Genomic DNA, 23,215 nt, shown 5'->3' with positions numbered 1-23,215 from the left:
CAAAGTTATTTACTTGGGGACTTTCGGATTTTCAGCCAAGGTATGTTTGACTTTTTGTTTGGTATTTATCTTGGAAGTTTAGGTATTGTTTCAGGATGAGATTTCTGCAATTTTATATTTTCAATAGTTAAAAACTTGCATGTTTAATATTCTTTTAGATCAGCACAGCACATAGTAAATTTCCAGATCAATATTTATACTGGATAGCCTAAATTCCATAATTTTGGTAAGTCGTTTGTTAAATGTAATTTGTAAATGTAATTTTAAATAATTTAAATTTTATTGCTAAACTTTCTTAATTAAATAGATTCAGTGGAGATCACTTTATAAATTAAATTCATGAGTGTTAAAACTATGAAGATATTGAGTTGATGCGCCATGATACATATTAATTAGTGAGAGACTATTTTATGATTAGTGTTTTGTATTATTATATTAACACGAGAGTATTGTATACATTGCTGAGGTTTTGTACGGGCCAGTTGGAAAGATAGATAGAGATGTTTATTTATTTATTGGATAATATAACCTGCTGAACCTTTAAACTTGTGTTGTCGTTTATTTTAAAATATTTCATGCGCAACAAGGTTGACATTTATAAATAATTAAATATATACATATTACAGATATGGTCCTTCCCTTACTTGGAAATCACAATTGATGGTTGGCCTAATATTTACAAAGAAATGAAGGGAGGGTTGTAGATTTTCAGCATGCAAAACATGACGTCACAATCGCATTCGTATAAAAATTTCTCGAAAGTGACGAAGTTAGGGTAGTGTTAGTGGGGTTGGCGATAATATCGTATTGTTATATCTAACTTAAAGGGATTTAAGATTACCACGAACACTTTCAGTACTTTGATTATGTTTGTGTGTTCAAATTTATATCGAGTTCGGTATTCAAAAAATCTTTCGATCTGCCGACAGATCGAGATAATTCGGTTATTATTACGAAAAGGGAAATAAGTTATAAGAAAAAAGTTTAGAAGAGAAGAGAGGATGTTAGTTTGTTAATTTTGTGACATATGATACTATTCTAATCCAGGTTAGTTGATATAGCTTTTAGCATGTCCCAAACCAAGAATTTGACTGAATCCCACAACGGTCTAGGTCCACCAAGACGACGCCTTGCTCGGATCCGATGTCTCCTGGAATGTGTTAAGTGTCTCCACGAGAAGAAGTCGTTGCCAGAATCTTTCTGTTATGTGGCATCAGAAGTTGAATATCGGAGTCAATGCAAAACGACTATCAAACTGTACCCCGAACCCAGGAAAACCAAGAAACTGACAGGGTTCCAGCCCAAGGAGCTGCAGCTGATCACAGAGTCCCGCCTCGTGGCCACTGGAGAGGAGTTCTGTGACAATCAGGGCAAGTGGCTTAAACTGAGAAAGGTGAGAACAAGATTAAATAGATGCATTTTTTTAGCATGACGTCAAAAGTCATAATTAACAAATGCTATTACGTGGACAAACTGATTTTGTTTTCGTTTTTTTTGTTTTTTGTTTTTTTTTTGTCGTTTTTGGGTTTTTTTATGTTGTTTGTTGTGAGCTAGCTAGGCATTGCTCATTCAAGGTCCAGCTCATAGGATAAGTAAACCCTTCAGTTGAGTCTGAGAACATTGAATTTAAGTTTGTAGGTCCAAACCTCATTGTTAACACCCTTCAGCTAATTGTTTAAGAGCAGCCACATTTTGCATGGTTTATAGAGTCTTATGTGAGATTTCTTAGAATAGAGTATAAGAAATTTCAAGGAAAGCAGGGCTGGTAATGAACTAGATAGAACGTTCTATCGTTAAAATGATAATGTCCTACAGACCCAGTTTAACGATAGAATTTGTTCCGTGTATTGGCAATGTAGCAAAACAAACACAGGCGATAACTTGAACTCAGTGCATTTACTATGATCAATCCAGACAGTTCCAAATGTCAACATGGCGTGTAAATTTGAAGCGAGAAAAAACATTGAGAAAATCAGTTGAATTTTCGTCTTTATATGGATTTTTTTATGCAGTTAAAAGGCATATACAATCACAAAAAGGTTTGTTATGATTAATTTGGTAGCTATTTTCAGTGCAACTCCTTTTGTATACTTCAAAATCATTTCCGAGCTGATCTGCTCCAATTTGCTACTTTGCAAGTATATGGGACGTATTCTTACTGTGGTGAGGGCTTGTCCCGAAACACAGTAAGATTATTCTAACTAGTAATGTACTTAGTATGTGTTAAGGAGGACAAGGGTAAAGTGCAGCAGATTTTGAAGTGACTAATTTTTGTTGTGGAAATCCAATCAATGCTTTACCACCACATTACTTACTTACCTACTGCCCGTGATACCTTTGGTGTATAGGGCAGTAAAGAAGGCTATCCATCCTTGTTCTTCATTGACCATCTTCTGGAGTGTGCCTCAACTTCTCTTTTGTTCTTTAATTTCCACCTTCACTATTTTCTGCCAGGTGATTTTTGACTTTCCTCTTTTCTGTTTGCCCACTGGTTTTCAAAAGAGAGCCATCTTACTGGTGCTGTCAGAGTCCCTTCTAAGTACATGGCCAAGTCAATTCCATTGTCTTCTGATGATGAATATGACCATGTCTTCTTGTTGGCATCTGTTGAAAAGGTCCTGATTTGGGATGATCGATATTTAGCCAAAATAATCTAAGTCCTTCCTAGGCACTTTGTTAATCAAAAGTAGATGTATATCATGAAGATTTTTAATGTAAAAATCCCAGAAGTGAATTTCCCAAGTTACTTTGTAAAGAAAAAAATCAGTTAAGACATAATCATTATGATCAAAAGTGGTAGAGGTTTATAAATAAAATGCTAACAAAGAACTACTTGTAAATGAATACCAGAGACCCACATGAGTAGTTTAGCAACATCATATACAGTAGCTATTAAAATAATTTATTGTCATCTTTATATTTCAGTATAAAATAAATGCCTCAGATGAATATCAAGTATTTGATAAAGATGTCTGGACCATGCAATACAGCAACAAATCGGTATCAGATGACTCGCCAGCAATTGTACCTGTAGAGAAAGATCCTAAAAAGATTGTCATCAACAGGTCAGTTTTAATGTTTTCTCAGGTATTGAGGGAAGGATTTTCTTGTTTGCTGATTTTGTATTTTCTATTTTCTAAACAGTTGGGAAGATGTTATAGAGCAGCGATTCTCTGTTCAACTTGTACCAGGTAAACACAAAATTACCTCCCCTGAGGAGGAATGTGTGGCTCTGTTAAGAGAGATTCCCCCTAACTGGACCCTGGATCATGACGAATCTCTCGTACATCTCATGTCCCAACACATACCCCCTGAAAATGACCATCTGGGCAGCATCAAAAACTTTGTGGAATCAGTTCATGTGTCTACTTTTGGAGTGAGTTTTACAATAAAATACTGTAGATTCCTAAATATACGTGAGGAATTAAATATTGCGTAATTACGCGAGAAGCACCACTAGCGAAATAAAATTACTCGCTTTTATTTTTATGGTGCTGAAATCAATGTAAAATCACTTGATCAACCGTCCACTCGCGAATTATTGTTCTCGCGATTTGACGTTAAAGAGTCATTTTGCGATAATAAGTACTCCCGAAAAATAAGGAATCTACAGTAAGTGAATTGTTGTTTACATTTATAAATTTTTGGACACTTACTATAAGCAAAGTAATTTTAGGAATATTTTTCCTTTTGTTAATTTTTTTTAATTTTTCAAGATTGTAAGATTGCACACTATAGAATTTTAAAAATTAAGACTCAGTTTAGGAAACAATTTTTTTTTTACAAATGGAATTGCATCAAAAAAGCTTTACATAAGATTATATCAAACAATGAATGGAAATACAGGATGATGATACAGGACCATCTTGTCTGACTGATGGACTACTAGACACATACTGGGAAAGTGACGGAAGTCAAGGCAACCACTGGATTCGACTTAAAATGAAGAAAGGAACTGTCATACTGTAAGTGGTGAATCAAAAGGATAAAAGTCATTGTTTTCTATGTATATGTTTTGTTTAAAAAATTGTGGAATGTTGCTTCTGAAATAACACTCTTTCACTTTTATGTAATATTCAGCATGGCTCATTTAAATTTCATTGACAGGAAGTTGCAGTTGACTATAGATGGAAGTGATGATAACTATGTGCCATCTAAAATTGTTGTTCAAGGTGGAGAGCAGGACAATCAAAAGACATTAAACACAGTGGAGGTAGACAGGTGAGTAGACAATTAGACACTCAACACAGTGGAGGTAGACAGGTGAGTAGACAATTAGACACTCAACACAGTGGAGGTAGACAGGTGAGTAGACAATTAGACACTCAACACAGTGGAGGTAGACAGGTGAGTAGACAATTAGACACTCAACACAGTGGAGGTAGATAGGTGAGTAGACAATTAGACACTAACACAGGGAGATAGATAGGTGGGTAGGGTAGACAATTAGACACTAACACAGTGGAGGTAGACATGTGAGAAGACAATTAGACACTCAACACAGTGGAGGTAGATAGGTGAGTAGACAATTAGACACTAAACACAGTGGAGGTAGACATGTGAGTAGACAATTAGACACCTCAACACAGTGGAGGTAGATAGGTGAGTAGTCAATTAGACACTCAACCCAGTGGAGGTAGATAGTTGAGTAGACAATTAGACACTCAACACAGTGGAGGTAGATAGGTGGGTAGATAATTAGACACTCTACATAGTAGTGGCAGATAGGTGAGTAGACAATTAGACACTCAACATAGTAGTGGTAGATAGGTGAGTAGACAATTAGACACTCAACATAGTAGTGGTAGATAGGTGAGTAGACAATTAGACACTCAACATAGTAGTGGTAGATAGGTGGGTAGACAATTAGACACTCTACATAGTAGTTGTAGATAGGTAGGTAGACAACTAGACACTCATTACAGTGAAGGTAGACTACTGAGTAGACATTGAGGCACTCAACACAATAAATGTAGACTGTTGAACTAGTGAGTAGACATTTAGTCACTCAACATAGTGGACAGATTGAAGTTTTTAAGTATTCTATTTAGTCTTGAACAGAAAGCAGCTTCTGCTAAATCAAGTAAATTGCTAAATGTCTTGTGTATATATATTCAAGTAAAGCACATTCTGAGAGTTTTAAAATCAAATCTCTGCGGACTTGTTGAAAATCAAATATCGTACATGCCAAATAAAATACATTTACAGTATATGATTTTTCTATTTTTGTGTTTTAGGGAATATTCAGATGTTGAGGACATCACATTACTAGAGAATATGACAGAACATTTTCCATTCATTACCATAAATATTAAGGAATGTAAAGGTTAAGTTCTGGAATAAATTGAGTAGAAAAAGTAATAAACATGCCAGCCCTATCTCTCTTTCTTTTTCTTTATTTAAAAGTTTGTATCAAAGAAACAAATTAATGAATAAACTCTTTCTGATGTCCTTTATTTTATATTATCCCAAAAGAAACACAGTGAATTCCTACAATGTTAAATGCCTATGTTTTCAAGTGGACATTTTAAAGAAGAAAAAGATTTTGGGATGGAAACAGAATGCCACTATAACTGTGTTGTAGGTGGAGGAATAGACACTCGAGTGAGGGGGCTTAAGATCCAGTCATCTGAGGGACGGTATCTGGGATTCGATAGAGACTTCTTCAAGGGAGAGAACTTGTCTAGATTTCCCAAACTTGAGTCTTATTCTCCAGACCAGCTATATAGAAGATCCCAACTCCTCCAAAGGTAAACAAAATATTCTCTTTGACATCAATTTATCATGAATTTTGTTTTAGAAAGGAAAAAAAAATCTCCAATATAAGACAGAGGTTTATACAGGGTAGATAGATGTATACAGGATTCAGTTAAATGTTTTGTTCTGCAGATTCGGTGAGGGTTTCTTCACTTGCCAGGGATTATATAAGCTATCACAGTACATGTTATACATAATTATATATTTTCTACAATTTGTTTAGCAGAATTTAAGGAAAAACAGTTTGCTAGCAGCTTTTTTTCTTTAAATCAATATATTTTTACTAAATTTTTTAGGTTCGTAGTAATTTTAGACAGCGTTCTACAGTTCATTGTACCAGCTTGGGAGTACACCGTGGGGTCATACAGTTCCATGGAGGTAAATAATTGTTCTCTGTAACACCATTTAGCAACTTCCATTTTTACATTAACAAACCACAACATTCCCAAGCTTGTCATTTGCTTTCATTTCAGCATGTCAGGCAACTGCTTCCTTTGTCCAAAAAAAGACTGACCTTGATTGAAATGTTTCTGAAGGATTCATGTCTGGAGTGAGTCAATGTCTTTAACTTCATTAAATTGTTCTTACCTGTAATTACACTCTAAATATTTGTATCTGGCAAGAATTATTTCATGCTTTCCTTATAAATGTGTAAATAATGTTTGAAATAATTTTACAGAAGACCTATTGAAATGCCGAAGTTATTTATAAATCGTCGAGCAGCAATGGAACATCGATGTGACCCTAGTCTAGATCCTGAGTACAAACACAGTATATTTAATCAGATTTATGAAGGACTAAAACCAAAGGATAGAAGTTCGAAGCTCTTAAACTACAGGTAATGCTGCATCACACCAACCCATGTTAACTTTGGTTTTGATGAATACCATATTACATGTATATATCTCTCTAAGGGTATTCGTTTGGTTCTCTCTGACAGGTGGTCGTCGAGGTATGACCAGTGGTGGGAGTGTAAGTTTATGTCAGAGGGGGTGATAGATCAGGGTGGGGGATTCCGGGACAGTCTGTCTGACATTGCTGAGGAGCTCTGCCCCACAAGTAGTGATACCCCTGTCCCTCTTCCATTCTTCATCAGGTCACCAAACCAGGTCAGTATCACTGTCATGTGACTTTTACATTTCAAAATACTGAAGAACAACAAATTTTCACAAAAACTTTTTTTTGTGAGAAAATTATTTGGTATTAATAAGCAAGTCAAAATTTTCCCAAATGTTTGTTATTGTACATTAAAACTTGTCTAATTCTGATGTTGTTCAGTCTAAAAATTTGCTAATTACGATGTAAAATTTTAGTCCCTTTCAGTAAATTTAATTGTTTGAAATCTTGTCTAACCCAGAATGTTGTCTAATCTGACCAATTTCTCATGAACCAGTGGTGTCCGGATTAGACAAGTTTATTGTACAGGTTTTTAATTATACAAATACATGTATTCGTGAAAAGAAATTTTCACTAACAGGTAATTACACAAAAAATAAAATGCTCACGAATAGTGATTTTTTTGTTTTTGCTTCAGTAATTTTTATGAAGGCCTGTCTTGAGAAGAATAAATCTACAATTTATTTCATTTAATTTTCCTTTACACAGTTTTCATCTAAAGCAATAATTTTTCAAAACATTTTGTGCAGTTCATTGGGCTAGATTTTTTTTGAATTACATGTATATTTATACCCCCCCCCAAACGAAGTTTGGGGGGGGGGGGGTATATTGGAATCACCATGTCCGTCTGTCTGTCCGTCTGTCTGTAGACGAGATTTTGTCCAGGCCGTTTCTCGGAACAGGGATTTATCAGCCTAATTTGGGAAACGCCATTTTTAGGGAATTGGGAAAAATTATCGGCAATTTGATGAAATTGGGAAAAATATTTTTAAAAAATCTTGCTTTCTTCATGTATTCACTTGTAATTCATTTAACATTTCAGCATGAACTCTAATTTGGGCAACCAAATTAACAGACAATTAAATATGATCCAACTTCATCATACAAAGTCAATTATGAACAATAGTTTAATAAAACTAAATTTGACTCCAATGAGTATTAAGTATTTTAAATTATACAACTTACGGTAGTACATGTGTGCATGAGATTCCAATTTAAGTCATTAGAATCTGTTTCTGGAGATTATAAACATCTTGCAAAACATATAAAATTATACTAAGTACACATTTTCTCAAAGTCCCCTTTTAATGTGTAAAAATGTATTGAAGATATATTTTTCCATCTGAAATAATACCTACAGTTCTTACCATTCAATCATAGATCAATTGAGTAGGTGAAAATAACTTAATAAATCTATATTATTACACAATATTACACCAATTTCAGAAAAAATGGAGGAAATTCGGAATAAAAGTCGGCGATGTTTACACAGATTTTAAACACTTGTTATGACTGAATAGCTTTGTTAAATGAGATAAACAGAGGAAAATTACAGAGAATCTGACAATTTTACTTAGTTTTTTCCCAAGATAATTAAATATAAAAGCATTGTGTCACCAACTGGGAAAAAATACTGCCGAATTGGGAAAAATTGAACTCATTTTCAATTGGGAATGGGGCCGATTTTCGGCCCCTGAGAAGGTACTGATAAATCCCTGCGGAAACTATTGCAAGGATTTGTTTGAAAATTTGTACACTTATTATTCACCATATGAAGGTGTGCACCTGGTTTTTTCAACGTGATTGGATAATTTTTTTGCATTTTACAGGTGTTTTTTTCATTTTTATTGTGTGGTTTTGTCTGGACCTGTTCTCAGAGGCTATTGCATAGATTTGTATGAAAATTTGTACACTCATTATTTACCATATGAAGATATACACCTGGTATTTTCAACATTATTTGATAATTTTTCTGCATTTTACAGATTTTTTTTTTTTTCATTTTTATTGACTTAGTCATTATGGGTTTATAAATGTCTAAGGTTTGAGACATAGAATCAAGAACAACTTAAGTGTACAAAAATGTGAACTACAGCTTAAAACTACTCATTAAAACTAAAAAAAAAAACCATCACCAGGTATTAAAAACAGTTTTTACATTACACAACAGATAGTGTAAATCCATTTGTCCCTTGGGAGTAATGAGTGGACATGCATCCAGTTAAAGATTAATCAATGAGTTCAGTGTGGGAAGTTGTTAGGGCATCTCTGATCAAGCATGTGTTATCTATATCTCCTGGGAATTTGGGAAAAAAATTAAAGATCTCTGTTCTCTAATTCTCTTAATTGTAATTTATTGTCAGTCAAAGTACTGACCAGCCTTTTATTTTTAAAATAAATTTGATATAAAGTTATCAAGATTAATTTGATTTTGTATAATACATGTATGTTGTGTTTTTTCAACAATCAATTTGCACAGTGTCATGTCTCACAAAGATGAAAGATAGTTGCTTTTTATTTTTTCAATGTATCAAAAAACAAAGTAATTACAATGTATTAGTATTGATATTTTATTAGGTTGCACCTTAGTTTCATTCATTAAAAAAATATAAAGAGCAATTATATTTTCACTCTAAATGTTTATAAGAAAATTGTGAACACCTCTTAGATCCATAAAATATTAGTAATTTGGCACCTTCTCTAAAAAACCCAGTGGGGGGTGTTTGTCCCTTTTGGACAGTTCTATAGTTTATTTTTGACAATGTTCTGTTAGAAAATTGCCATCATTACAGAAATATTCCCATTTAGTGTATAAAGTATCATTCTCCCTGTATATGTATTAAATTACTATTGACAAGGGATCGACAGCTATGATTGCAGAGAGATGCAAGCCTTACATCTGTTGCTTCATCAGAATTGAAGCTAAAATGTTCTGTTAAATTTCAGTTTTGTGAAGATATAAATGTAAACAGAGACACTTACATTCCAAATCCATCCTGTAAAGAATTTCTAAAGTATGAGTGGATTGGTCAGCTGATGGGGGCGTGTCTGAGAGGAAAAGAAAACCTGGTAAAAGACGGAGAAGTTATTGTGAACTTAATTTAGATAATAAGGACAAAAGCTATTACATGTATTACAGTACAGTGCTAGCTTTGACACAAGCTGTGTGTTGTTACTTTCAGATTTTATCATTGCCATCATTTGTGTGGAAGAAGTTATCAGGGGAGAAGACTAACTGGGCCAGAGACTATGTGTCTGTAGATGCTGCAGAGGTTTGGTTCTGTTTCTATGAAATTTTATTTGTACTGTTAGAAATTGTAAGAAATTTTATTTCTTTACAATAAAACTTTTCTGCTCTCAGTGCCATGGTTGATTGTAAAATAGAGCAATGACACAGGATTCTTAAAATGGAAAAAAAAAAAAAACCCCAAATGTATGATATGTTCTCCATTTTAGCCCAGGGTTAGAGTTTTCAAATTGCATGTAAAATAGTTTTGGGGGGGGGGGGGTCTCTTTCTTTCCTTAGATAAGCAACTTTTTTTTCGAGATAGAATATCTGTAGCTTTGAATTGGTGATCTTATTGTTCTGTTATGCTTTGTACAGGTTCACCTCATTGACAGTCTCCTGCAGATGAAGGAGGAGGACTTCTGTGCTCTCGGTAGAACGTGGAGCATGACCCGTGCTGATGGTACACCAGTCACCATTAAGATGGACACAGATGGGAATCCCGCAGAGCTGAAGTTTGAAGACCGTGAGGATTATTGTGTAGCAGTGAAGGAAATCAGAATGAATGAGTTCAATTCACAGGTAAAAAGAAACAGTGAGGTAGCAAAGAAATATAAGTACAATTCAGACAAAAAGCTCACAAATCTCTTTCAGCATAAGTAAACATAACTAAAACTCAAATAATAAATGAAAATTTACTGTAAAATTCTTGTAGATTTTGATGATGGTGTTAAGAATTTATGGCTATATTTGTTCAGAAATCACACAAGAAGTGTCTCTTTTTACAATTTTACAAGAGAATTACAATTTGTACTACTTTAAATATATGTGCATGTATACGTATTAAAGAAGAATAATTTGTCTTATATATTATATTTATAATTGTAGATTGAGGCCCTCAGGAGGGGATTACTAAAGGTGGTGCCACAGGCGGTGCTTGATCTTTTGACCTGGCAGGAGGTTGAGCACCGTGTGAGTGGTGACCCAGATATTACAATAGAGGCACTCCGGCGGTCTAGTAAGAAATCTACTTATACTTTATACAGTAGAATACTGCATGTAGTCTTAATTATAATGAAGAATTTACGTCAAGGATTGCAAGTGGTGCTTAAATAATAGTTCTCTATATCAATATAAAATTGTTATTTAATGACAAAGAGACATGATTTCAGTCTAAGATGGCAGAAGTATGTGTAATTAAGCTTCAAGTCAATGACATAGGAATTAAGGTACATCTTAATCAGTACAGTTGATGTAGTATATTAAGAATTATGGTAGAAAATTCAGACTACAGAAGCATGATTTAAGAAAAAATAAAATGTCTTGGAGTTTGTCAGTTTATACAGAAAACAGGTATTCTGTGAAAATGTTTTTCAAACCCCTGAATATTTTATTACAAATATAGGAATATATGGTACATATATCACTTTATACCTGTATTATATAACTTGGTACTCTTTTGTTTCAGTTCATTATGATGATCTAGATGAGAAAGATACTAGAGTAAAATACATGTGGTCTGCTCTCACCAATTTCACCAATGAGGATCGCAGTCGATTCTTACGCTTTATCACTGGCCGGCGACGATTACCGGCTCCTGTATATATAGCCTCCGGCAAAAGGTAAGCATTGATTTCTAGGAGGCACCTCTACTCCACAGCAGGTGTGAATACTCAAGTTTTTACTAGAAAGGTAGATAATATACAGAAAAATTGTTCTATTTTTATCCATAGCAAATTGCACCCAGTCAGAATAATATTACTCTGTAGTGCTGTACTAGGTGATCTGTAATAGGTTATATCAAAACATTTTGTCAAAAAAAAAAAAAAAAAACAACTTTGTAACCTGCTTTCTCAAACAGTCTAATTTTGTGGTGACATATCTGGATTTTATAGACATATTATTTCAAGTAATTAATATGACTGTAATTAGATGAAAGAAATTGAATTTTGCTGGACAATACATCCCGTGTGTCTTTTTTTGACAGTGATGCTATTGATTGTCTCCCTGAATCTTCTACCTGTGCCAACATGTTGTACCTGCCAAATTACACCAGGTAAGACCCTTTTTTTTATCAATACTGTCCTGTTATAGATTTCAAGTGTTTTATAAAATGGGATATTGTTATGCAAAGATTATATTTATTTTGAATGATATCTATGATATCATGGGCTTTCTACAGTTTGAAATCTAAGTAAGATTTTTGATAGGTGTATGACATTTTGCTGTTTCAGTGCCCAGGTCTGTGAGGAGAAGCTCCATTATGCTGCCTATAATTGTGTCGACATGGACACAGATGTTAACTACATGGATGAATAATACCACTTTACTAGCTGCAATATAAACTTGATATGTGGATATTTGTGAAAACAATGTGATATTTATGTTGTTTGTAGAATCAGTCAGGAATATTTGATATTACTGTTTTTAACTATCTGACTTGCAAATGTACAATTGTATACATGTATACTTGTATGTTGTAATAAAATAAGTCTGAAAATAATTTCCTTTGAGATTTGGGATTCCTGCATTAAAATGATCAAGTGGGTTTCTTTGGCAGAGTGTCTGTGTATGTTGTTCTGTCTGTCTGTCATCTTTAAACTCTCCATATTTCCAGTTTCTTAAGAATCACAATGCTGATCTCAACAAAACTTTCCACAAAGCATCATTGACTGAAGGGAATTAAAGTTCATTCAAAGCAAGAGGTACACCTATTTTTCAAAGGGAGATGATAAAGAAATGACACAAACAGGTTAGGTCATTGAAATATCCTCTTTTCAAGAACCACTGGTCCAGAGAAGACACATATGAAAGCTTAATCTTTTTAAATGTAGATATACAATCTTTGTCAAATCATGACCCCTTGGATTAGTGGTAGGGGGTTAAAGCTGTTAGAGTGGAAGTTTTACATGAGAACACACACTAGTAAAATCTTTTGAAAATCATCTAAGACAGCAGGGCCTCAGACTTAGACCAGAGTTAGTTAGTTGAAGTGCATTATCCCATGTAATATAGATTCAAAGTGGGAACTAGGTTGGGGCCATATTATTTTACAGAAATATATTAAAATGAAGAAGGCGACAGTTATAAAGCAGACATTAAGCGTCAATACACTGTAAATTAAAATTGTTGAATTTTCATGGACTTCGTGACATATACCACAGTATCCAAGCAGGTAAGTGGTTTCATTCATCTGTATTCATATTCATTAGAGAGAAAATGGTGACTTCCTGGACTTATTTTGATCGAATCATTAAAATTTGTTTTTGGAACAATCAGGATATTGCAATGTACTTTAAACTTCTTTAAAAAATGCATTTGAATATCAGATGATCAGTAGAAGGTTTTTTTTTAAGATTTGGGTTGGGATTAAACAGATAAATCAAATGGGGTTAAAAATAAGTTGACAGGCCAAAAGGGGGTGTCAATATCTCTGGTATCAGTACTAGTTGACCCCTCCCTCCTGTCCCAAACACACGCTAATGTATTTCCGGAAAAAATACAACGTGCTTGGTTTCTGTTTTAGAATTTTTAAGCGCTTTAACGAATCAGATTTGTTTACATATTCGCCATGAAACATGTTTGAACATAGTAACTAATAATTTTTAACGATATTTTAATTCAATTTTTCAATATAGGATGTGATATTGCATATCATTAGGTATGTACATTTTGTTCTTTTCTTCAGCGAATTGCAATTGCAGCAGAGCATTTTGTTACAAGTCTATACATTCTCTAAAACCATCCAGTGTTAAAAAGACTGTTAATGATGGATATTTGAAAAGAGGCTGTCTCTTCAGAGAGGTTTGAAGTCAATGGAAGGATATAGTGTCCACTTGTATAATATAACTCCACATACTTATATTTACATAAACTTCCACTGCTCCTGGTTAAATCTTGTCAATGTACCAGCTGCACAACAGGCCCAGTCCAAAGACTATTTCTACCTACGTAGCTAGTTATAACTACATAGGTATTTAAACCTACTCCAGATAGCTATTTTTACCTATTTTTTGCTTTAATTGCATTTTGTGACCAAACGCAGAAACAGCGCAAAATGGTGAGTACCTAATATCTTGATACAGGATTTACAGTCACTTCGTACACAAACCGAGTCGTACACAAACCAAATCGTATACAAAAAGTCAACTCGTACACAAAAAAAGTCAACTCGTATACAAACCAGAAGTCAACTCGTACACAACTCATACATACGTTTTCCTATGTGATTTAAGGTAATATTTGCCATAGTTTCAAGAAAATTGAGAAGTCAACTCGTACACAAATGTGTTTTCTGTACATTTTTAACTAGTTTATGCCTATACCATATGCGCGATGCGATGCGCAGATTGATTTGTTGACAAGATTTTCCGGAATGTATGTCGTACATAATTTTGTTATATGAATATTGACACATGATGTCATTATATATACTCTCTATCTCTCTATAGTACTACTTATTTATTATACTTTTTTATTCAATATTATGGTCATTTTGGTTCCTTCATATAACATAATTTTCCCATTGTTATTCTCTTGTGCCGTCTTGAGGCCGTTTCTCATCTTTCATTCTTTGTTGTGGTTTATTAATGAAAACAGACGTTTTTGATACATACAGTATCTCATAATTAAAGGATACCGAATTATGAGCATCTCGTAATTAGCGTTTGTCGCAGATCCAAGAAACCACCGCGCGGGTGTTGGTTTAACAATACTTCTTGGATGTCTTTGATGTTCCTATCCTATCAGGGAAGTTGAATTTTTAAATATTTAGGGAAAAAACTTAAAAAACTTAAAGAAAAGTAACAATTCGTGTTATCAAACATTATTTGTATGAAATTAAATCATAACAATTGTATATAAATGTTGTGTACGAGTTGACTTCTGGTTTTTGTGTACGAGTTGACTTTTTGTATACGAGTTGGTTTGTGTACGACTCGGTTTGTGTACGAAGTGACTGGACACCTGATACAGTCGCATTAACGATGAATACAACAGAAATTAAGGCCAAAAATAATTACTTTCTAAATAAGGAATTTTGCGTCAATAACTACACCCAGGTTTATTTACTAACAACTTTTCATGTGTTTCCTCTCCACTCTCCACTGTAGTAAAGTTTTCAAATAACACCCCGAATTTTGCTGTACAACTGTACAAGTGCACAACATGATAAACAACAAGAGCGACCTGTTTTAAAGATGTGCCTTTATTATTTATTTCTATTTTCAAAAACAGAGAAAAGTAGGTAGAGGTATAATAGCTATGTTAAGTAGGTTTAAATTACCTAGCTAGCTATTAGTAGCTAGGTAAAAAAAGTCTTTGTACTGCACCTGATTAATACTCATAGTGAGCGTGAAGTGCTGCTTAGAATGTGGCTAAAATGGGTAGTAAAACCCGGGTAGGGCAATTGGAGAAGCCATTTGATTCCTATAACTTGAAGATTCCTGACTTCTTTGATAATTGTTGAACATTTCCAATAAAATTGGGGCGGAGGGGGGGGGGGCATCTTCGCTAGCCAAGGGTTTCTGATACGCTACTCTCCTCATAAGCCCTTGGCATACGGTGTTAAAAAAAGTTGGGATTTTTTTCTCAAGTTGTGATTGGAGTTGATCGACATCATTCGACCAATCAGCAATTGTTTTTTGTAAATGACGATATTTGCGTTCGGGATATATCTTGACTCTTTAATATCGGGAATGAAAAACGCAAGTAAACAACGATCAGTAAGATAACATGCTATTCTAAGAATAGCTATATGGTGTCATCCAATATCTTAAGCTACGTGCAAAATATGTGATTAAGAATCTATACTGAGGATGTAGATTTGCATTTTAACATGTTTATATAACAAATTAACGTAACTCAATACCTTCTTGTTAATTATTCTTTAAAAACATTATATTTTAAAATACGCTTTTTATTTCTGTCGATGACGCAATCTGTGCGTTCGTGATCACGTGACGAAAAGAATCCCGTCTTTTGTCAGCACCGTGTGCCAAGGGTTTATGAGGAGAGTAGCGTATCAGAAACCCTTGGCTAGCGAAGATGGGGGGGGGGGGACAGAGTTTTATTATTGCATATGAGTTTTGTGGCAGAGATTCTGTATTTTGTGTGTGTCCAATATGTTGTTATCAAGGTAGAGGATTCAGAGTTTTAAAAATTTTTTTCTTGTGGACTTCTCATAATTTCCTTGAAAAATGTGTAGATTTTCTCAAATACATTATCATAGTCGATGGAGCTTGCTACTTGTACATGTATTAAGAAAGCTTACTGATCTTGTCCGAACAGTTTCACCTTATGAGATATTTGGGTAGTGAGTGATATCACTTGCTGTCTTTAACCTTGACCTTTGACATTCTGAACCTGGAATGACTAGGCCTTTTCCTCATGTCTTCTTGAACAAATGTGAAACTGAAATGTCAGATGTACTCTTTAATTTATATGTCAACAACTCAGTTGACACCTAATACAGTTTTTGACCTAACGATCTTGGAATCAACAGACTTTTATGTATCCCTACACTGTTTTGGATGCACACAAGTGAATAAAATGTACAAATATGTAGACCATTTAGTCTTCTCATTGTCAACTTTGATGTTTCCTTATCATGCTTCATGATATGTTAAAAATATTAAATATTTTTTTTTAATCATTTGAATTTTGGTTATAGATTACAAGATGATCAAAAGAGGGTCTACCAGTGCCCTTCTACAGAAAGCTCAATCTCAGCTGAGGGGGGAGAAAGTGTCCAAGGCCACGGAGGAAGAGGATGACCTCAATGTATGACTGTTGTCTTGTTACTTAATTATACACCAATCAGTTGTTATCACAGCCTACCTGTCACTAATATATAGGTTGTATTACTTGTGTAGGACAGTATGCATTTATGTCAAACTCGAGTTCCTTGATCATTAAGTCAAGGATTGTCAAGTATCTTTTGACAATTTTGAAGTTAGGAAACAAGAGATAAAGTTAAAATGGTATCTGTAAAGTCCATTATGGAACCTGTATCCCGCTTTGCAAAATGAATTCCCACAGATCTCTTACAGCCTAAAATTTTGCATTACAATGGGGTGTCATTATATGAGAAGTATAAAATAACCATTATGATGTCATGGCAACTAATCACTAGGGTTTTTCTTATATGTTAGAGAAAAATTAAAAAAAAAAAAAGGTATGAAACATACTGTGGTAGTTTGAGAGGTATTGAATTGATCAGTAATATACAAATAATGTTGTTTCTTTGGTTACCATCTGTTTTATACAATTGTTGTGTAAAATCCTATGGAGAAATACTGCCTAAGATATCTAGACAAACTGTGTTTGGAGCCCTTAGAAAAAGTATTTTGGTAACATAATGAGACTATATGTCACTTTTGTTGATTAGGCCTACATCAAGTCCCTGACACAGAAAACAACATCCCACCAACAGAAGAAGACTGTCAATTTTGAGGATGGGGAAATTTCTATCTCCAGTGATGTCGATACTCACACACAGACGAGCTCTTCACATGCAAAAAAACGCCCACTTATAACATCAGGGAACAAATTCTTAAAGAAAAAGCAAACAGAGATGACCTCACAGCCGAGTGCAAAGTATCTGAAAAAGCCACAAGTGTCAAATGCTAGTCCTGTACCGACTGTGTCAGGGGACATGGTCAGAACAAACAAACCCAGAGACTCTGCCCGGTCCTCCTCTGCTCTCAGTAAAGCATCAGCCCTAAGTAATAAATTTGCCAAACGGTCAGCAGAAACAAGGAAAGTCTTCACCCTGGAGACAGATAGCAGTGAGAGCCTTCAGACACCAAGGCCTGGGTCTGCTCTGGGTAGTTACAATGAAAGGTCAAGATCAGCTGATTCAGACAGTATGAAGATTGGTAAAGATGGCTCAAAGTTTATGAAAAAGAAAACACCAGCACCAGAGCCACAGAGAAATAGAAGCCCATCTCCTCAAACCAATCAGAGGAAGCAAAGCCCCTCTTCACAACAACAAGCACAGAGGAAACGGAGCCCCACGCCAGTGGGTAAGGCAAAGGATAAAAAAGGTAAGACAATGGAGATGTTTATACATCAGTATAAAGAAAGGAACAATAAATCTTAAATGAAAAGAGAGAAATAAATATCCTACTTTTTATCCTCAGAAAAAATGAAATTCTGACCTAATTTTTCTGAAATTTCTTGCATTAAAAGATGTGATTCATCATCTAGTTGTTGTTTGCAGCCCCTACAAGGTTTTCAGCTGATGTAGTTCTGTCGTCTGGTGAAGAGAGTCTGGCAGAGTTTATGGCTGGATTAGATTCCTCAGAAAGTTTTCCAGGGGGCAAAGGAAAACATAAGGTTATTATTCTGTCCAGAAGCAGTAATATTTGTTTTACTTTGTCATATAAATAAAATTTTCATGATAAGAATTATAAGTTTAATATGAATTTTATTTATTCTCTTTTGTTTCCAAATATACATCTTGATATGATGTATGACATAAAGATAATGGCACCATACTCCACTAGTTCTAATTATATTACAGAAGGGACCAAGGACACCTTCCCCAACAATACCACGCTCACCATCACCAGACTCAAAACCTCCCACTGCCAGACGATCCCCATCACCAGGCCCCTTCAGATCCCCTTCCCCTGGCCCCTTCAGATCTCGATCCCCAGGCCCCTTCAGATCACACTCTCCAGGTGACCAGAGATCCCCCTCCCCTGTCCCTCACAAAAGAGGAGGAAGGTCCCCCAAACTCCATCGCTCTCATTCCTCTCGGTCCTCATCTGCAGAATCAGACATCTTAGAAAGTGAAAAATATGATGAGAGCTCCGATGATGCCTTCAGATGTAAGTTATTATTTCATAATTTATAGCATAATGGCTTTTGATGTGTTAGATTGTCTTATCTAGTTATCTGTATTCTTGATAAACATGGGGCAAAGATACTTTTTTTAATTATTTTCTAATCACAAAATTTTCTAAACATAGCAAAATAATTAAATTTTAAAGTATATATTCTACATGGTGAATTTGTAATAATGATGATGATTTTATAAAGAACAAAGTTTTACTGTCTTATTTCAGTTAATCTGATGGATATTGATGCTTTAGAACCTGTGTTAGTAGACTCAGACTCCAAAACAAAAACTAAGGAAATTTCCAAAGCAAAATCAAAGACCAAGAAAACTGAATTCAAATCCCAAAAGTCAAAACCAAAAAAGCAAAAATCAGAGGAGAATGACTTGTTTTTTGGACTTCAGACGGTGGAGGATTTACTGGGGGGAATTCCAGAGGAACGCCCACCTAGTGTGGCCAGTGAGGAAGTGAAAACTGAGTCAGAGGATATCCCAGAGGAGATAGGTCCTCCAAAAAGGAAGACAACTTCATTTCATTCTGTCCTCGAGTCAGAAATTAAAACTCAGGATTTCACCAGTCTACGCAGGAGTTATTCTGATGACTTTGATGATACAATATCTGAGCGTATTGGAGATTCACACAGGAGGTTGAGTCGACCTTCCTCACGGAATACAGATATTGACGATTACACTGAGACATTTCAGAGCGAGTCTGAGATCACAGAGGAGTCCGGAACAGCCACAGAAACCGAGGAGTCAGAGAAACCAGAAAGGTTTGTTCTCCTTATATCTCCCTAAATAGATAAAATAAACAGTTGAACTTTGGTATCTTGAACATGGATATCTTGAATACAATGGATATGTCAAAGTGATTGGCAAGTCCCAAGCCCTTTTTCTTTAAGTATTTTACCCTCAATATCTTGAACCCACAGATATCTCGAAGTGTTTTCTCGGTCCCATCTAGTTCGAGATAACGAGGTTCAACTGTATATTGATTGGTTTTGGCATGGTTATCTGTATGTCTTTTTTCTGTCCATCCTTCCTTCTACTGTATGTCACAAAATCATATCAGGTCTATACATGTAACTCTCAAATCCTCCTTTATAATGAATCTGACCTAATTGTGTGTCATGATATGAAAAACAAAACAAATCATTAAAATTGTACTTTCAGTTGATTTCATTCATTAAAATTCAGCAACTCATTTGTATCCAGTGCATTATCCTGCACATTGATTGTAGTGCTAGCGCATCTTCAAGTTGCCATGATTGTGTTACTTGGGTTTTTTATTGTGACGTTATGTTTTTTGGAAGTCATGATGGTATCATTACATCACAATAAATCAATCTACTGATTTAATCAGAATCAAAATCAATAATATTGTTCAATGTTCAATGAACATTGTACTTGTTGTATATATGTAACATTAGAGCTCTGGTAGATCACTCATGCAGAGTATGTGTCTTTATAATTTTCATCTATATTACATGTACAACATAAATTTTTGTAAATTATCTCAATTTATTTGTTATGACAATCATATTGTATTCATTGTTTGTATAACAAGGAGAGGATTAATTAAGTTGAAAGAACTTGTATCCAATTCTTTTGTATGTATTATACAATAAACAATAAAATATGTTCAAATCATATCTATAATATTGTGGGAAAACTCCCTTTGCTGGTCAATAGTAAAAATTAAATGACCATCAATATTTTTTGGAGGAACTAATATCAATTATGTTGACTGTTTCTCTATATAGAGACTATAGAGGCTTACCATATTAAGTTATTCAAACTTTATATTTTATTACAAAGCTGGAGTTGTTTTGTTTGCATTCTGTATTTTCAAGAGCAAAATCCTCCAATATGCCTTTTCAGGTAATTCACATTTTCCTTCAGATTCCATCAATGTCCCTTATCTGCCCAAATACAGAACCAGAGAAGTCCAACAAGATAAAAAATAAATCAATCCATTCACTAGTAGAAATAGATTCTGAGGTATTGACTCTGTAAACACTGGTGTTTCTCTCTACAGACAAAAGCCAATCAAGCCAGCCTGGGAGGACAAGGGGAGGAGATTGAGGACAACAGAGGTAGGACTTCAGACTGAGGAACCAGGCCTCACCTACAGGTTTAACGTCAGTCCTGGGTTTATAGACCCTGCGTCTATAGCCTCCTATGTCATTGGCCCCGATGCCCTAGAGGGTAAGTATATTCTAGGACAAATATAGAGTAATAACAAGAAAAAAGTAGGAATTATTAGGTCTGGTATATAATTTTATGATCAGCTAAATCATGTTTTCAAGCTTAATTGTGACTTGGGGAAAAAGGGAAAAAACATTCAACTACTTTTGTGTGCTGTTTTCTGCCAACATTTTTGATGTGTATGTTAAATTTTATTTTGTTTGTACAGCAATGACTACCTACAGTCCATGTATGCTGGCCCTACATGATATGTTAAAACAACAGCTAGACTTGACCAAGAGCTTCCTTGCCTCTCAACAGAATCTGTACAGGTCAATGTCAGAGACACTAGATCATAAATATCACTACACAACACTAGAGGACACTAAAAAGGTTTGTAAATAATCAAAACACTAGAACATGTACAGTCAGATCATAAATATCACTACACAACACTAGAGGACACTAAGAAGGTTTGTAAATAATCAAAACACTAGTACATGTACAGTCAGATCACAAATATCACTATACAACACTAGAGGACACTAAGAAGGTTTGTAAATAATCAAAACACTAGTACATGTACAGTCAGATCACAAATATCACTACACAACACTAGAGGACACGAAAAAGGTTTGTAAATAATCAAAACACTAGTACATGTACAGTCAGATCATAGATATCACTACACAACACTAGAGGTCACTAAAAAGGTTTGTAAATAATCAAAACACTAGTACATTTACAGTCAGATCATAAATATCACTACACAACACTAGAGGACACGAAAAAGGTTTGTAAATAATCAAAACACTAGTACATGTACAGTCAGATCATAAATATCACTACACAACACTAGAGGACATTAAAAAGGTAAATAATCAAAACACTAGTACATGTACAGTCAGATCATAAATATCACTACACAACACTAGAACATACTATTACTACTAGTAAATTATCTCTACACTAATTAAATATTGTTGCATAATACCAGTGGATATTAAAAAGAAATCTGGCAAATAATCTCTTCTTTAACTCACAAAAATCAATATGTCACTTCACTTCAGGATACCAGTTTTGTACATGTTAATGCTGTAAAATTGGAAAAGATGTTGACTAACTTGACGAGTAACTAATAAATGTCAGTTTCTATTGGATAACTTCTCAATTTTTTCCAAAGAACAATGTTAAATACTGTAAGACTGTCAATTATTTTTAAAATCTAGAATCTTCAAACTTTCTTCAATATCACCACCAGCTGTCACCATACCAGAACATGAATATATCACTTCAGTTCAATAGAAGACACTAATAAATTGGACAGAATTTAGGACAGGGTCTATATATAAATATAAACAGTGAAATTTTCATAAAAGTTTTGATCCCCACCTTCACAGATTAATTATAATTGACAGAGGAGACAAATAAGAATATTCCATGTCACTCCTACATCTGATTCATTTACATGTTTCAGTCACCTGTCTGATATTACATGACAACCAAGAACTGAAGTCACTTCTATGTTCTTATTTTTATTCTTCCAGTATATAAAGAAACATAGAGCAAAGAAATTGAGTATGAAAGAGGCTTTAAAGCTTGTTGACTTGGAAAATCAAAGTTAGCCAGGATTAACTGTGTGAATTCTTTGTGAGCTTACCAGATAGCCCTCTGAACAATGATCAAATGTAAACAGAAGACCAGATTTCATTTCAAAGTGACCATTTCATTGGATGTTGACAATTCTGTGTGGTCCTGTTAGAGATTTCATATCAAAGTAACTATTTCATTGGAAGTTAACAATTCTCTATGGTCCTGTTAGATAATTATATACTGTTTGTAATGTGAAAGCATGTATTGATGAACTTGTTTTCTGTAACAAAGCTCGGGCTGACTAGGTTTGTGAGATATTGATATAATTATAGATTTACACAGAAATAAAAATAGTACATGACAGTAATGTTAGTAATTAGTGTCTGTGAATTATGTGAACTATAGGCCATATCCTCTGTCTGTTTCATCAATACTAGATGACTGTTTGGTGCTAACACATATTGTACTTCCTGTCTAAATAGATGACTTTTGACATTAAGAATGACCTAGAAATGAGAAACATTAAACTTCTTTTTTTTCTCAGAAAATCTAATTAATCTGACAATATAGAAGTTTATGTTCTGTAAAGTTGAATGGCTTGATTGATTAGACAATCTTAATTGATGTAAAAAGAGAATGTTAATTTTATGGAATTTTTTATCTACTCTGCATATACCTATTTTTGTTTTCAAAATTAAAACGTTGGTCATGTA

General features: G+C 34.3%; 2 protein-coding genes across 3 annotated transcripts; both read left to right on the top strand.

Annotated features, from left to right (window-relative positions):
- The first annotated feature begins 981 nt into the window (after positions 1-981).
- LOC133200724 (E3 ubiquitin-protein ligase HECTD3-like) lies at positions 982-12,383 on the top strand. Its single transcript, XM_061336502.1, has 18 exons — positions 982-1,393; positions 2,926-3,065; positions 3,145-3,376; positions 3,847-3,965; positions 4,108-4,221; positions 5,238-5,326; positions 5,585-5,750; positions 6,054-6,135; positions 6,231-6,307; positions 6,437-6,595; positions 6,698-6,866; positions 9,601-9,723; positions 9,837-9,926; positions 10,259-10,462; positions 10,769-10,898; positions 11,349-11,502; positions 11,868-11,936; positions 12,115-12,383. Exons 1-18 carry the CDS (start codon positions 1,070-1,072, stop codon positions 12,197-12,199), a joined length of 2,526 nt encoding a protein of 841 aa, XP_061192486.1. The 5' UTR covers positions 982-1,069; the 3' UTR covers positions 12,200-12,383.
- A 1,118-nt stretch (positions 12,384-13,501) lies between these two features.
- LOC133200723 (uncharacterized protein C19orf44-like) lies at positions 13,502-23,215 on the top strand. 2 transcript variants are annotated; one of them, XM_061336501.1, is made up of 9 exons: positions 13,502-13,541; positions 16,551-16,660; positions 17,268-17,925; positions 18,102-18,217; positions 18,405-18,714; positions 18,952-19,495; positions 20,761-20,930; positions 21,139-21,302; positions 22,457-23,215. In XM_061336501.1, the coding sequence occupies exons 2-9, from the start codon at positions 16,559-16,561 to the stop codon at positions 22,532-22,534; spliced, it is 2,142 nt and encodes a 713-aa protein (XP_061192485.1). In that variant the 5' UTR covers positions 13,502-13,541; positions 16,551-16,558; the 3' UTR covers positions 22,535-23,215. The 2 variants fall into 2 exon arrangements, with proteins under 2 accessions (XP_061192485.1, XP_061192484.1); XM_061336500.1 differs by lacking the exon at positions 13,502-13,541 and adding an exon at positions 14,720-14,940.

This window comes from Saccostrea echinata, unplaced genomic scaffold (assembly GCF_033153115.1).
Source record: "Saccostrea echinata isolate AGI-Se365-2 ecotype Australia unplaced genomic scaffold, CSIRO_AGI_Sech_v1 ptg000041l, whole genome shotgun sequence".
Classification (NCBI taxonomy): domain Eukaryota; kingdom Metazoa; phylum Mollusca; class Bivalvia; order Ostreida; family Ostreidae; genus Saccostrea; species Saccostrea echinata.
The sequence above is the reverse complement of the archived record's forward strand: the minus strand, read 5'-3'. Positions and strand labels throughout refer to the sequence as shown.